Source organism: Grampus griseus, assembly GCF_964374135.1.
Source record: "Grampus griseus genome assembly, chromosome: 5".
Classification (NCBI taxonomy): Eukaryota; Metazoa; Chordata; class Mammalia; order Artiodactyla; family Delphinidae; genus Grampus; species Grampus griseus.
The window spans coordinates 135,876,217-135,892,045 of record NC_138998.1 but is presented as its reverse complement, the minus strand read 5'-3'; the positions used below and the strand labels follow the sequence as shown (position 1 = coordinate 135,892,045).

The 15,829-nt window shown below is 35.7% G+C and overlaps 1 protein-coding gene across 3 annotated transcripts in view; it reads right to left on the bottom strand.

Moving 5' to 3' along the window:
* The window catches only part of DYRK1A (dual specificity tyrosine phosphorylation regulated kinase 1A), a 222,192-nt gene that overhangs the window by 79,172 nt on the left and 127,191 nt on the right, over positions 1–15,829 (bottom strand). For all 3 annotated transcript variants that reach the window (XM_082654273.1, XM_082654275.1, XM_082654274.1), the window contains one exon: positions 14,767–14,852. In XM_082654273.1, the coding sequence (XP_082510399.1) occupies positions 14,767–14,776 (10 nt within the window). In that variant the 5' untranslated portion in view covers positions 14,777–14,852. The remainder of the gene's footprint in view (positions 1–14,766; positions 14,853–15,829) is intronic.

The window sequence follows — 15,829 nt, the reverse complement described above, 5'->3', positions numbered from 1 at the left end:
TTTCATAGGACAAAATTTTCCCATCCTTGAAGAAGAAAAAAAAATTAAAACCTTGGATTCTTATTTTCCTTTGGGGCCTAGAGACACAAGGAAATATCATCTGTCTGGTGACAGATGCTCTAGGATAAAACATCCTGAATTTAAATGTTGTTTAGTTATCAGCAGTTCTTTTAAAAGTTACTTAAATTGTGGAGTTTAGGAAAACGTCAATGACTACTACTTTTAGAATCAGAAATTAAACATTTAAAATGTTTAAAATTAGTTAACTCACTAAATTAGAATCTTCATTATATAAAATATGTATTTTAAAATTCCTAGTAAAGAAAATGGTAAGTTTTCTAAGTATACAATTAATCATTAACTTTTTAAAAATATAGTATTCCAATTATGTTTTCTCCCCTATATTCTAAGAAGAAACATATTTAGAATATATAACTAGTAACTTCTCATCTGCAATTAATGATGTTCAAGACATATATCCTCTCAATGTGTAAGAGACCATTATTATGCCACGTAACAAATCATCCAAGATTATCTCAAATGACAAATCACACCATACCAACAATTTTGCATTTTAGGGAGAAATACAATGTAGCTTTATAGTTTTGAAAAATGGCAAGTATTTTCCTTTTTTAATTTGAAGCCATCTAATCTGGAAAAATATTCAAAAATTTTTGAGCAACTACTGTGGTCAAGTTTGTAATGCCTCATTCTATAAAGTGAGGCTGCCACCATATTGTTTAGCTGGACATCCTTTACAAAAGATTAAGTCCAGGGCTTCCCTGGTGGCGCAGTGGTTGAGAGTCCACCTGCCGATGCAGGGGACACGGGTTCATGCCCCGGTCCAGGAAGATCCCACATGCCGCGGAGCGGCTAGGCCCGTGAGCCATGGCCACTGAGCCTGCGCGTCCGGAGCCTGTGCTCCGCAACGGAAGAGGCCACAACAGTGAGAGCCCCGCGTACTGCAAAAAAAAAAAAAAAAAAAATAAGTCCAGTAGATTCTCTCCAACTTAAGAGCAATCCTGATGCTTTTTTCCCCTCCTTCTCACGAGTCTGCTTGTAAAAATAGAAGGTAGGGCTTCCCTGGTGGCGCAGTGGTTGAGAGTCCGCCTGCCGATGCAGGGGACACGGGTTCGTGCCCCGGTCCGGGAAGATCCCACATGCCGCGGAGTGACTAGGCTCGTGAGCCATGGCCGCTGAGCCTGCGCGTCCGGAGCCTGTGCTCCACAACAGGAGAGGCCCGCGTACAGAAAAAAAAAAAAAAAAGAAGGTAAACTGTTATTTAAATCTGGATTATAGACATAAATTTTTAAATCTTGGACTATTCTCTACTCCTGTGGATCAACTAATTCACATTTTGGAAATGGCCCCATCTTCATCCTCCTTCCCCTCCCAAACCAAAAAAGGCACCAAAACATTATGAATACTCACTGTTGTATATTAAATATACTTTTACTCCCTCATCAGGTATCATGGAAATATAAAAATCTGATCAAGCCTTTATTTAGCTAAATGTTATCATAATCAATGCACATTGCCAAAACAAACAACAAAAAAAGATTCTTGCAAATTAACTTTGGGGTTAAAATCTTTCTTTGTATTGTGCTTATCAAGACAATAAAATATAGTAAGTTTCATCTTTCTTAACCATCTTCACCTATACATTAAGTATTTTCTTATCAATTCCCATGTAATATGAAAACAGGTGGACAGATTTAATACATTTAGGGGTTATATTCAGTTTGACTTTAAAAATGAACAGTATGAAAATTTCACTTTCAAGATGGTTGTGTTCGAAGCACCTGAGATAAGCAGACATCCTCCCAAGCAGCGGTAACAAGGAGAGGCCACGTGGAGGTAATGGACAAAACATGGACAAAGAAAACAGTGCTTCCAAACAGAACCCAAACCAAAAGTCACAAAGGCAGAAACTGAAGTACAGGTATTGACTCTCAAGAGAGCTATTTCTCACATGGGCAACTTTAATTGCTATACTACAGGTGGGTAGTAGAAGGAAAGTTTTACTGAGACCACGAATGCCACCTAGTTCTTAATATTTACTACCAGAACTCACTAGTAAATAGAGAACCAAGAACAGCGAGAACTGGAGTAATGCTTGAAAAATCCTTGAAGACTACCAGCAAGAGAAGGAACCGACGCCACACCCAGAAGCTCAGTTTCCTAAATTGAGGGTGGAAGGTGCTTTTAAAAAGAAAATCTACAGCACTAGATAGACTAATAAGCATACCGGTTCATATGCTCCATGATATCCACCAACACAGCAGTCAAGAGTCACAAAAATAAAATCAATTCATTGAAGCATGGGATGGAGAAATACCCGTGAGCCAAAGGTTCTGACAGACTTCTTCAAGATAAAAGGCCAACAGGATCATACCAATATCCAAAGAGTATCAGAAAGACCCAGAGCTGAAAGCTGACACCAAGAACCACAGCAAAAGTGGCAGGTGCCATTCTGAGTGGAAAAGGAAAACTGGAGGAGAAGGATGGGCAGAAGTGGGCTTGATTACCAGACAACTACCTGCTGCGTGGTCAGCCTGTCCCAACAGCTCCAAGAAGTGTCTACCACACAGTCAACACACTGAGGCTCAGACACTCAAACACAGATGAACAGTCACCCCCAGGCTGAGGCCAAAGAAATGCCCCAGAAGACACTAAGCCACCTGCCTAGGAAGGGCTAGACAGGAGCAGCACAACTCCGTACTGCTCACTGTGGTCCCCCACCCTGGAAATGAAAGTATGAGAAACCTCTTGCCAGGACCCCAATTCACAGCCACTGAACTGAGGTCATCCGTCCAGTGTCTCACCACAAACGCCAAATCTGCACTCGTCCTGCCACTTGGGAGAAAAGATAATGGCAGAGGGAGTTCAGGTTCTTGAGTTGGGCAATAGGGGTTACAAATATTTTTTATTAAAATAAAAATTACAATTACTCTGCATCTGAGATTTTTTAAAATTTTTTTCCTAGTGAAAACTGAATGCACATCATACAATTAAATCATTTTTAAAAATCATCATGACATTGCACTACACCTCCAATCTTTGTTAACATTTCTTCTGTGAGTGGAAGGAGCTCAGTGACATCGTATTACATCTCCCTCTCTATAGGTTCTAATACACTATGTGGTTTTTCCAGTATAGCTTTTTGTGTTTTTAATTTTCAACAGAATCTCAAGACAAAATCATGGAACTCAATTGCAGTTAAAGAAAGATATCTAAGTGTATATTCTTATATACAATGTAAAAGTCATTGTCTGTGAGGTAAAAAGAAAGGGTACTAAAGCCCTCATTTGATATCTTGGGAAAACAAGAGAAACTGTCTAAAACTGACAGGTCAAGAAAGAGAGGTTTAAATCAATTTTATAAAATTTTACTAATAACAGAAAAACTTTAAAATAGTAATAGAAATTGGCAGAAAGAAAGGTAGCATAGAGAGCTATTTGATTTCCTCTTTCTGGGACGACAGCCATTAGTTTCTTAAATAATAAAATAGGTCTATTACTCTATTTAAAGTGATGTAAGTAACCAAAGGAAGAATTTAAAAACTGAAGATTAAAAGGCATTTTACCACTAAGGAGTGAGAATGAGGAAAAGGAAAACTGATATTTCATTTTTTACTTCCAGAATTGATTAAGGTTTATGAACATAAGCCCATAAATTTAGTAATTAATGAGTAATTAATGCTTAATATAGAAGAAAAGTACAAATATGATTTTAACATGTCAGTTAAGCATGGGCTAAAAGATACTACTACTAGTAGGGGAAAAAAAGGTTGGTTGTAACCAGGAGGTTATAGAAAAGGCAAGCATTCAACAAATTTTTTTTAGCTTTTATAACTTTATACAAAGCAGACCTAGGTTTCTATTAACAAGATAAATATTTACATTTTCAAGTGTCTGCTTTTTGAGTACTTGATCCCATGTATATTTTGTGGACAGTGTGTAAAAATGGAAGTAAACTTATATGTGCATCTCTCTAATCTCTAACACAGATCCATTTAATAATATGGACCTCTACACTTTTTAATAAGACTAGTGTTTAAAGGACACCCCAGGCCTCAACCAAACTAAGGAGGGACCAGTAAATAGTAGCCTGATGTCAAACGAAAAGGGAGAAAAAGCACTTAGAAGTGCAATCTTAAATTATACCTTTGGAGTAGCTGATCTACATTGTCAAAACCTTTAGCATTAACTTTTTACATCAGCTTTTTTACTTTGGGTTTTCCTTTTAAAGGATTTTACTGCTCAAAATAAACCAAAATTTATTCAAAAAGCCTTTTAAATAATGGCCAAGTCTATCCATTTTCTAAAACTACAAAAACCAAACTCCATCAAATTATTCCTACACTCAAAACAAATATTTCATTTCACTTGAATCTACAATTCAAATCCCTGTCGATAACATACATTCTTCACCCCTCATATTTGCTTGTGTAAGAACACATGTTCCTTTTTAAAGCAGTAATTACTTCCACAGACTTTCCAGAAAAGCTAATACAGATAAGCTTATTGTATCTTATCAAAACCAAAGAGTAAATTATTTATGAAGCCCTTGGGAATCCCTGTAAAAGAGGATATACAATACACAAAATAAAAGGTCACCACCACCAACAGATTGTTAATGGGTTTATTCTCATTTGTTCAACAAATATTTGAGAATCGATTATGTTCCAGGCATTGACACTAATAAATAAGACCTAGTCCCTCCATACAAAAACTTAGAGCTACTGGATAAAATAATACTATGAATTAAATTAAAACACAAATATGAACTGCAAAATTATGAGAAGTAAGTAACAAAGCAGAAATATACTGGTTAAGAGTTGGGAGTCAAGCTCCTGGGTTTGCATCCAAGCTCCATCCCTGACTAGCTGTGTGACCTGGGGCAGGCTACCTAACTTCTGGCTGGGTTAATCATCATACCTATCTGAGAGTAATCATCAAGAAAAAAATGAGTTAATAAATGTAAATCATTTAGAATGGTTCCTGGCATATATATCATCAGAGTCAGTGAGGAACTCTTAGAAAATGAAATTTTAAAAAAAAATACTCAAGAGAAATATCAGCAAAAAATTTTAAAAGGAAATTCACAGAACATATAAAAACATATTCAATCTCACTATATTCAAATAAATGCAAATTAAAATATTAAGTTATGTTTTGTCTATTAAATTGGAATATTTTTAAATACTCAGAATTCTAGAATGTGGTAAAATTCTGCTGTGTAGCTGGGGAAAGCATAAACTGTCCCTTAAAAGGACATTTGAAAATATGTATCTTAAAAATGAACATATCCTTGGGGCTTCCCCGGTGGCGCAGTGGTTAAGAATCTGACTGCCAATGCAGGGGACACGGGTTTGAGCCCTGGTCTGGGATGATCCCACATGCCGCGGAGCAACTAAGCCCTTGTGCCACTACTGAGCCTGCGCTCTAGAGCCGGCGAGCCACAACTACTGAGCCCGCGTGCTGCAACTACTGAAGCCCGCACGCCTAGAGCCCATGCTCCACAAGAGAAGCCACCGCAATGAGAAGCCCACGCACCACAATGAAGAGTAGCCCCTGCTCACCGCAACTAGAGATAGCTGGCGCACAGCAATGAACACCCAACACAGCCAAAAATAAACAAAAATTTTTTTTAAAAGTACATATCCTTTAACTCAATAAATGCAAGTTCTAGGAACTGGACCTAAGGCAATAAATCAAACATGAACACAAGGACTACCACAGTAACATTCACTTAAACATGAACTAATTAGCAACAATGGGGAATAGTTATCTGATTTGTAAAATACTAATTACTCATTAAAAATGATGCTATAAAAGAATATTAATGGAGAAATGTTTAAATTTTAAAAGAAGACTAAAAAAAGTAAGTAAAATGTGACCCCATTTTGTTTCTTCAATACTGTTTGAAGGAGCCACATGTACATAAGGTATAACAGGCAAAAATATATCAACTAAAAAAATACAGTGATATTCTGATTATTTGGATTACTGCTGATTTTTATTTTCTTCTTTACAGAAGTTCTATTTGAGCTTGAATTATTTTTAATTAAAAATATACAAACTTGGGCTTCCCTGGTAGCTCAGTAGTTAAGAATCTGCCTGCCAATGCAGGGGACACAGGTTCGAGCCCCGGTCCGGGAAGGTCCCACGTGTCACAGAGCAACTAAGCCCGCGTGCCACAACTACTGAAGCCGGCGTGCCTAGAGCCCATACTCCGCAACAAGAGAAGCCACTGCAATGAGAAGCCCATGCACCAAAACAAAGAGTAGCCCCTGCTTGCCGCAACCAGAGAAAAGCCCACACGCAGCAACAAAGACCCAATGCAGCCAAAAATAAAAAAATTAATTAATGAATTATATATATATACACACACACACACAAACTGGACTGTGGTGGTAATAGCTGCACAACTGTATAAATTCACTCAAAACTCAAACTTACTCCTAAGATGAATTTTATGATATGTAATTTGTGTCAGAGAATATTTACACACACAAATACACACATACTTTACTTCTATAAAAGGTGAGGGATAGGAAAAAAGTCCTTGCCCTCAAAGAGAGAAAAAAACTACATTTTGTGTTTTACTGAATGGGGAAGAGGGAAAACTAAAGTATTTCAGATCTCTTTCGACAATAAATTTTCGTTATAACAAAATCTTTTTCTACTAGATTCATGTAAAAATGGATGTTAGATAATCATGTCAAGTATATCACTATGAAAAAACAAAATGTTATTAGCTTTTCAGGTAACTTGGTTCCCAGAAAAAACCCTTTGCCCCTATTACATTTTTTCCCTATCTACCCTGCTCCTGCAAATAAATCCTTTCTGAATAATTCCAATAAGTAGGAAAAAAATCAGCATTAATTCCAATGCCTAATAAAACAGTCCTTCAACACAAATTTTAAATTATGTAAATGAGATGAATTTGAATTAACTGTAAGTCTGATAAAATTTGAGACATTAAACATGTAATTTGAGAAGACAGGCCAAATTCTCAAATAAGGGGGAAATTTAAGAAAATGCAAAACCTAAATACTCATAAATAGTATGGTAATAACAACTGAGAGGAGAGAGAATAATAATAATTAAAATAGAGCACATCTATCAGGCATGTGCTCGGACTACATTGTGAGGTTTTATTACCATTATTATGCCTCCTATTCCCCATATGAAGAAAGTGAGATTTGGAACTTTGTATTTTGTTCTCATGGTTACCCAAATCCCTTCTATTTTCCTTTCTTTTCACTATGTGTCTAGGGGTGAAAGAGTATGACCTACTGATTCCCCTACTTAGAATACCACTGAAACTTAATTAGTAACTTTTCCCCCCTCCCCTCCCTCTTCTCCAACTTGAAGTAATATTCTTTTATTTCCCATTAGTAACAATGAAGCAATCAGAAACTTTATTCTACCTTTTTTTGTTGTTGTTTGTACTGTATCTTCATTGCAGAGAATCTAGCCATTACATATTACACTCACTCATAAGCATCCTTTAAGTTCCACAAGTACCTATTTAAAGCTCCCCTTATATCAACGTCCCTGCAATCTCTCTGGGTGCCAAAGTTTAGTCTCTGGTAGATTCCTTAAGAAGTGCTCAAAGAAAGAACAGCCTCCAAATTCATACTCACGTTCATAATATTTTCTCTGCTGTCTTTATACTTCAGTCAATTTAGCTAGGTATAAAACTCGTGGCTCTTATCTCCTTTCCTTGTGAATATGAGATGCTACTCCATTGCTTCCAGAATAAAGCAATGCTATCAAAATCAGATGATCTAATATTCTTCCTTTAAAGAACTGGGTCTTTACCTAGATACCCCGAAGAATTTTCAATAATGTTTAAAGAATATGTCTACATGTTGGTTGTTTCTGTATCGATTTATCCAAGTATACAACATACCCTTTTCAAATGTAGTGGCAACACTTTTTTTAATTTCAGGAAATTTACTTGAGTTATTATTATTAAAACTTATTAAGTTTCATTGCTTTGGTTCCTCTTCAGAGACTCTTATTATTTGTATGTTGAAACTTCTTGCCTCTCTTTAGTAAATGTCACTTTCTCCAGAATGATTCTTTATTTTTCTTTAATTCTTTTTTATCAGAAATTTTTTTCTTCTATTTATCTTCTGTTTCTCCGAAGAAATTTTCTACTATTTTTTCACTCTTGTGTCCTTCTAGTTTAGACTTCATTTTTTAAATGATTTTTTCTTTTATTTCTCTTTCCTTAGCTATCACCACATTTCTAACATTTCCTTATTCAGATTTATGTTGCTCTTCCATATTTGTACCATTTCCTAAATTTCTCTGAGTTCATTTAGAAACATTAGATTATATTTTTCATTTGTTTCATTAACATTTCTTTCTAGTAATATGTTTTCACTGTCTGCAGCAATATTATTCTCTCCTTATTCCTTTCTTCTTACAAAAGCTCTGTGGGGAATTTGACTGTGATCCTAGTCAGTTGCTCTATTTCATGTAAAATAAAAAACTTTTAGGAAACTGGAATAGCTTTTCCGGTTTCAATAAGAGTCCTTTTCTGTTTTCATGAAGAAGAAATGAAGGACACTGAAATATAGTTTCATGAATGAGGTCTCCTGTACTTTCACCTTCCCCCAACTTTATATGTCCTTTTTTCCCTTTTCCCCACTGTCTTCATCCTCCTTAATTTGGATTCTATTACCAGCAGCGTCTCCTTAGTGCAGGACTTTGACCAGCAAGGGAACTTCAACTGGTAAGTTTTGAAAATTCATAGGGACCAGATGGATCTAACCCACAGAATTCACTGTGGGCCCCTGGTATCCTGAGAACTCAAAAACATCTCTTAATTTTAGCTTCTGTTCTCCAACTTGCCTGCCACACTTTCCAGGGACTTTTTGTTAGCTAGCCTGGGCTTCTCCTGTTCTCAGGTCCATCAGATTCCTGCTGCTCCCTTCTGCATCTTTCTGTACAAATGCTGACACCATGCAGGTCTTGTAGTTATTGGAGATTTGTCCCCACCTACTTCCATTAGGGTTTGTAGTGATACTGTTCACCTAGTCTTATAGAAAGTGTCCATGAATTTTTGGTTTTGCTGTGCTGGTTACTCTGTTTTTAGGGAAAACTACGAAGATTCAAAAAACTATGCCCTGCTGTCATCTTCCCAGAACTCAAACGTTCTTTTGGAGGTACATTTAGTAAGTCCCTAAAATCTAAAATAATGAATATGAATCTATTTGCTTTCGCCTGGGCCTTGAATAAAGGCACTAGGGTCTAAGAAATTCAACTTTACAACATGGCTAACCTCAGGTTTCCCATCATCTTCTCTATAAATATCGTATGTTTTCTTATGAGATATATATATGATATAATCATTATTAATTGCTTTCACTTGGAAATCAGAAACTTAATAAAATATGAAACATAAAAGGATAAGGAAATGGAAAATAATGCAGAACTCTTAAAAGTGTTTGAAGAAATTTATTAAAGCAGACATTCAGAGTAAAATATTTTTAGGCATTAGTAGAATGACAAAAAGTGGTTTTTTTCTAAGTGTTCGTTGAGCACTTTCTATGTCACAGGAACCCTGCGAGACACACACAGCAAAGACAAACAGGATAAGCCATGGTCCTCTGACTTTGAGAATCAAACTAGCTGGGACCAAAAAAACTGGTAAGCAAACATGTGCAAATGCCATAAAAGCATTAAATACAACCATTTGCTAGAAAGAATCCTGGGAGGAGAATATTTACTGAACTATATTAGTTTTGTCACTTTATACATTTCTGAAGCAACTGAACTTTTTCCTCCATTGAGTACACACTATCACTTTTATATTTTCTAAAACAGAAGATTCTTCTTTTTGCCAGCTGAATTAGAAACTTGTTTTTAATTATAATACTCAATGCTCACAAATGTATATTAAAAGACCAACATTCATCTAATGCTAGTGAGTATAAACTGGTACATATTACCAAACACCATTCTAAAAGTCTGTATGAAGGGCCTTAAAATTTTCCAAGCCCTATGACCTAATACTTACGCTCATAGGAATAAATTACAAGGAAATAATTTAACATACAACCCAACACTCATGCACAGATGTCAGTACTTTAAAAAAAAGTGAAAAGGAAAAATTAAAAAAAAAATGTCTAATAAGAGAGAAACCTAACTTAACTAGGAAATGAGCATACAAAGAAATGGTTTCAACTCAGCATACTTTAAAATAAATTTCTAAAATAATTCACCTGCAAAAAGTTATAGTTCTGAATGCTCTGAATTTGCTCCAAGTTCAAAGGAACAGCAGATCACTATAGTTAGTAAGTTTCTGATGACACAGGGAAATGTTCACAATATAATGCTAGGCAATAAAAGAGAAAATATAAACAACATAAAAATAGATTCTACCCAAGCACACAAACCTGAACAGATATTCAGATGATATTAATTAATCAAAAATGGCATTGCAAACAAAACACTAGAAGGGGAAGTGCCATAGTGCGACGGGCAGTAGAACTCTGGGTATGTTTCCTTCCACTTACCTATATTCTCATAAATTTCCAAATTTTTTCACTGACGCTGTATTACTTGGTAAATACAAGTATTTATCAATTTTTTCTTGGGAGAAAAAATTAAAATCTGAGAGCAAAAATAAATCCACTAGATTTACCATTCACCAAAACCCATCAATTCATTGAATTATTAAGCACAAAATCAGACCGCTCGGGGTTAAGAAATGAATGACAGCTAAAGGAGGGAAAACACTTACAGAAAAAGACCAGATACGCAGGACCACATGAAGAACAAGTCCAAAAGGAAGAAAATGGGCAATACACTCCCAAATATCAAAATGTACATATCCTTTTATTTCCCCCAGTGCACCCTGTACATGAATGGAATTACAGAAGTTGATTTTATTTAAATATACAGATCTGATTTCTAATTGTTCTGCAATAGTATGCCATACTCTTGTGACCACTGAAGTATATAAACTTTGCCCTACAAAACCCACATTTTAATCTAGAATTAAAACTCTGCCATATCAAATGGTTTTAAGCACTTAAATTCATAGAAATATGGCAGACAATATGAACAAATGAGCGGAATTTAAAATAAATTTCCGGGACTTCCCTGGTGGCGCAGTTGTTAAGAATCCACCTGCCAATGCAGGGCACATGGGTTCGAGCCCTGATCCGGGAAGATCCCACATGCTGTGGAGCAACTAAGCCCACAACTACTGAGACTGCATTCTACAGCCCACCAGCCAAAACTACTGAGCCCACGTGCCACAACTGCTGAAGCCCACGCACCTAGAGCCCATGCTCTGCAACAAGAGAAGCCACCGCAATGAGAAGCCCACACGCCGCAACAAAGAGTAGCCCCCGCTCGCCGCAACTAGAGAAACCCCGCACGCAGCAACAAAAACCCAACGCAGCCAAAAATAAATAAATAAATTTATATAAAAAAAGAATTGATTTTCAAAATAAATAAACAAATTTCCAATGTTATTCATCCTCAAAGAGTTTCAGTTCTGTATGTTCTAGAACTATTTCAAGTTTTAAAACAACTAGCCTATCACTATTGTTAAAAAACAATTTCAGTTGTTAAAGAAGCCCAACAAATAAAGAACAGTATCAACTGCTGTATCCAACAGCTTTTCCCACTAGTGTTCCCTTGGATGTTAACAGGTATAAATAAGAAATAAAAGGAAGGTGAGGTCCTTTTATCAAATAAACTGGAAAAATGCAAACGCCTTTATGTTAATGTCCACAGTGATCTCTGAGGCAGTGCATTTTCCAAATTTAATCTCCTAAGTGATTTCTATATTCTAAATAAACTGAATTTGGTTATAACTTAATTCAAAGCGGTAAAAAGTAGCTCCTAGGTTCCCAAGATGACAGTGTGCTTGGGTAGAACGGTGTCACTCATCGCTAACAGGGATAAATAGGAGAGGAGGGAGTGTGTGCAGGAGAGACATGTAGGAGGCAGTTACATGAGTCTGGAGCTCAGAAGAGAAGAGTGGGACACAAAGGTAGATTTTGACAACATCGGCATGAAGGTATCAGGTGAAGCCATTACTGCAAATGCTATTAACCAGAGAGTGCTTTCTGTTTTTACTCTAGATGGCTTGAATTCAACAGACAAGTGTTTAAGATTTATCATAAACATCCACTGCAAAATTTGTTATATATCTGCCCCCTCTTCCAATTGAAATGTGTTCCTATGTGCTCCTTGATTCTAAGTACAGGGATCCTTACGAGCAGAACACTATTACAGTACCTGGTACAAAGCAAATGTTAGCCAAATAAAATGTTTGGTCATAAATGATTTTTTTTCCCAAAAATCAAAAAATAATCTAATTTTACCTAATTTACATTCTAACTATATTTTAAAATATGCAAAAATTCCCTCAAATTAAGTTAAGTACAGGAACACCTATATACACACGTACCAGAGATATATTGAAGTTTAACTTTGGTTTGCTGTTCAGTAAAAATCGATTATTAAGCTGTGGCTTTTGAAAGACAGTCAGTCAAAGCATACTTCAATGTTCTTTCTAGCATCCCTGAACCTGCACCTAAAATGAAATGGTATGAGAGAGTAAGGTATCATCACAGCTAACCAACATAAAGTCAGGACCATGAATGCCTGGGGAAACAGTATTCACTTTCAAGTAGGCAAAAGCATTCTAGAAATAACTTTCAATGAAAAAACTCCTTACGAGCTTTTATGTGTTAAAATTCTATCCGTTGAAGAATAAATGTGTGCACAGTAAAACAAGAGCAAACTTCATTAATTAATGATGATTGTGAAAGCTGTTAATTTTACATTCAAAAACAACTATTAACTTTCAAACTGTTGAAAGGGAAATACGCCAACAGCTAATATGTATATTAGAGAGAGTCAGATCTTTCTTCTTGAGTTTTTTCCTTTATAAGCCAGTAAATGTTGGTAATTTTTAAAGACTATGAGGCTGAGTAAGAGACTAGATTATATCATAAATCTAGTATTTGTAATTTTTTTGTGTGTTCTAGCATTCATAAAATTAACTAGATAACCTTTAAAAACTGGATTTACTTTTTAGATATTTCATTTCATCCATAAGCCTTTCAAGAAAAAGAGTTATTTAGAAACTCTTCATATCTTATGAAGGTAAACTAGAAATAAAATAGCAACTTTGCCACCTCAAAATTTCTTAAGGGAAAATCTCCAAAATCATTAATATTCATGGATAAATCTATGAGATACCCCCAAAATACTTTGTTCCTCTACTGACCTCAGGCGAAAGTGAGCATCTACTTGGTATAGCCAATGTGCAGTATAGTGCCCAAGGAGCAATCCGGGAGCTGACAGTGCTGAGCAACTGTTCCTGCACCAAAAGGTCAAACGTATAAAATCTGACAACAAAATTTTCATAAAATTCTATAATTTTTTCTGTAAATATTCCTATTTATTCCTCTATGACACTGACATTCAGCCTCAGCATCATGTTGCTTTTGTCAGCCACTCAGCCAGCATGTGTACATGGTGTACCTCTAATACGTACAGGCAAATATACATGTGTACCCGAGAGACAGATTACAGAGATAATTACTCAAACACCTTTTACTCAAAAAAGAATTATCATCAGATTCTTTGAGTCCCTCATGAATGTAAAGTATGATTTGATCTATAATTAAATTTAATATATATTCAAGCACATTTCTTCATACAAAATGGCACACCTGAGACATTGTTTTTTAAAATCCCGAGCTGAAGTCAAAAAACGGTAATTTTTTTTCTTCTTAGAAAACAAAGATCACCCAAATAAAAAGCAATCACAAAATCCTTAACACCTTCACCAATAACGTAATTAAGCATCTATCCAAGATTTATGTGGTTACTTCTTTTCCAGTTAAAGATCACTCTTTTAAACAGTTTATAAATCAAATAAGACTATCTCTGACCAGGCCTGCAAATATAAGCCACTTGGTTCAACAAAATACCTCCTAATCGGCCTGATTTAAGAACATTCAAGTTTAAAAGTTAGTTAACACTTCATCCATTAGCTACACTACATTTTCAAGAGCCCAAACACAGCCACAGATGGAACAAGCCTCCATTTTTCCATGTATAAGATCACCTCAAATAATTATAAAGCAATCAAAAATATTCTTTCAAAAATGCCTTCTATACTGCTTCTCTTGTATAAATACAAATGACAAAAGGATAAACGGGAAGGAGAAAAGGAAGAAAGAAAGGAGAAAGAGAGGAATGAAGGAAGGGATGGAGAGGCAGGAAAGAAAAAACAAAATCCCAGACCATATTTTTTAAGGAATCATACATATGGGTATAATATCCTTAACTGAATTATCAGAGACTTAAGACACACGACTAACATCTACTCCCTATGCCTTTAAAAAATCTGCTCTCTTCTAACAGGGATCTGGGGGAACATGCATTCAACCATAAAGGTGAATATTTTATTTATTTTTAACAGAAATACTTCAATTCTCGCCAAAGTATTAGCCAACACCCCTTTTGAAAAGGTCAAGTACTAGCAATCACTATGCTGTATTTGTATTAATAACACTATCTGTCACTGATTATCAAACTGATTCCCAAAGTCAAGTTTAATAAATATCCCAACTATCTTTGCATTTATTGATCTAAATAATTCTCCCCACTAATGCTGTTTATCAGAAAGCTCCCGCATTCAAAATATACCACCAGTTCCCACATTCTCTCAGACAGCCACAGTTTTACTGTATTTCAAAACTTGAGTCACCTGTATGCATCGTCTTCTTTCAAGTCTCATATCATCCTGATGGGGTGGGGGAAGGGAGGGAAGAGTCCAGCAGCAAAACTATAACACTGTGTGAAGAAAAACAGATTATGATAAGAGATAAGGATGCAAGACAATTACCCCTAATTGAGGAACATCTAATGTAAATACAATCCCCAAAACATAGAGATAAAATTACTGCAAATTCATTTCCTCACATTTATTTAAGTTTACGCGAAAATACTTTTCATTAATGAAAAGCAATTATATATAAAATATAAAATATTTAATTGTCAGGGAGAAAAACAGTTTTAAAATCTGACTACTACCAACAAAAATTTCACACATTTCTAGGGATGAAATAAACTGTCAATATTACACTGTTCTATGTAATTTTATCCGAATAAAAAACATCTACATTTTGTAATCTACATCAATTCACAAATCAGTAAATGTGAATTCACTTTTCACCATGGCTTACTATCAGAGGTAATGAAACTTACTCTATAGGAACGATCACATCAATCTACCAATGTTACTGGTAAATTAAGTTCTGAGACACTGCTCACCAACTGTTCCCCTAAGCCCACAAGCCCTCTTTTGCTCTAGGAGTGGCTTCTTGTACTTATTGTAATTCTTTCACTTTACTTCCTACTTATTACTTCCACTGCTATTTTATGATTGGCCAGCAAATTCCATGACTGATGGGAAAGAAAAGCAACCTGGTAGCTATTGTCAACTGAGAGCACGTGATGACAGACAAGACAAAGACAAGCACAGGCTGAAACCTAACTTATAAATGAGTCTGGTCTAAAAATCTATTTTTCAAATTGATGCTGTGGAAGTAAGTATTATTCCTAATGAAACAATGTTGCTTATGTTGGCCAAGTTCCCAGACTAGCCAAAAGACATCTATTGAACCCAAAAGATAATTACACCAGCCATGGGCACTGGGGACCCTGCAGAAGAAACATAGAAACTTAACCAATTCTAGATCCTCTCTTTATCCAGACAAATTCTGAAATAGGTTGTTTTCCTTTGTTAGCACTCTCTCAACTCCTGATGC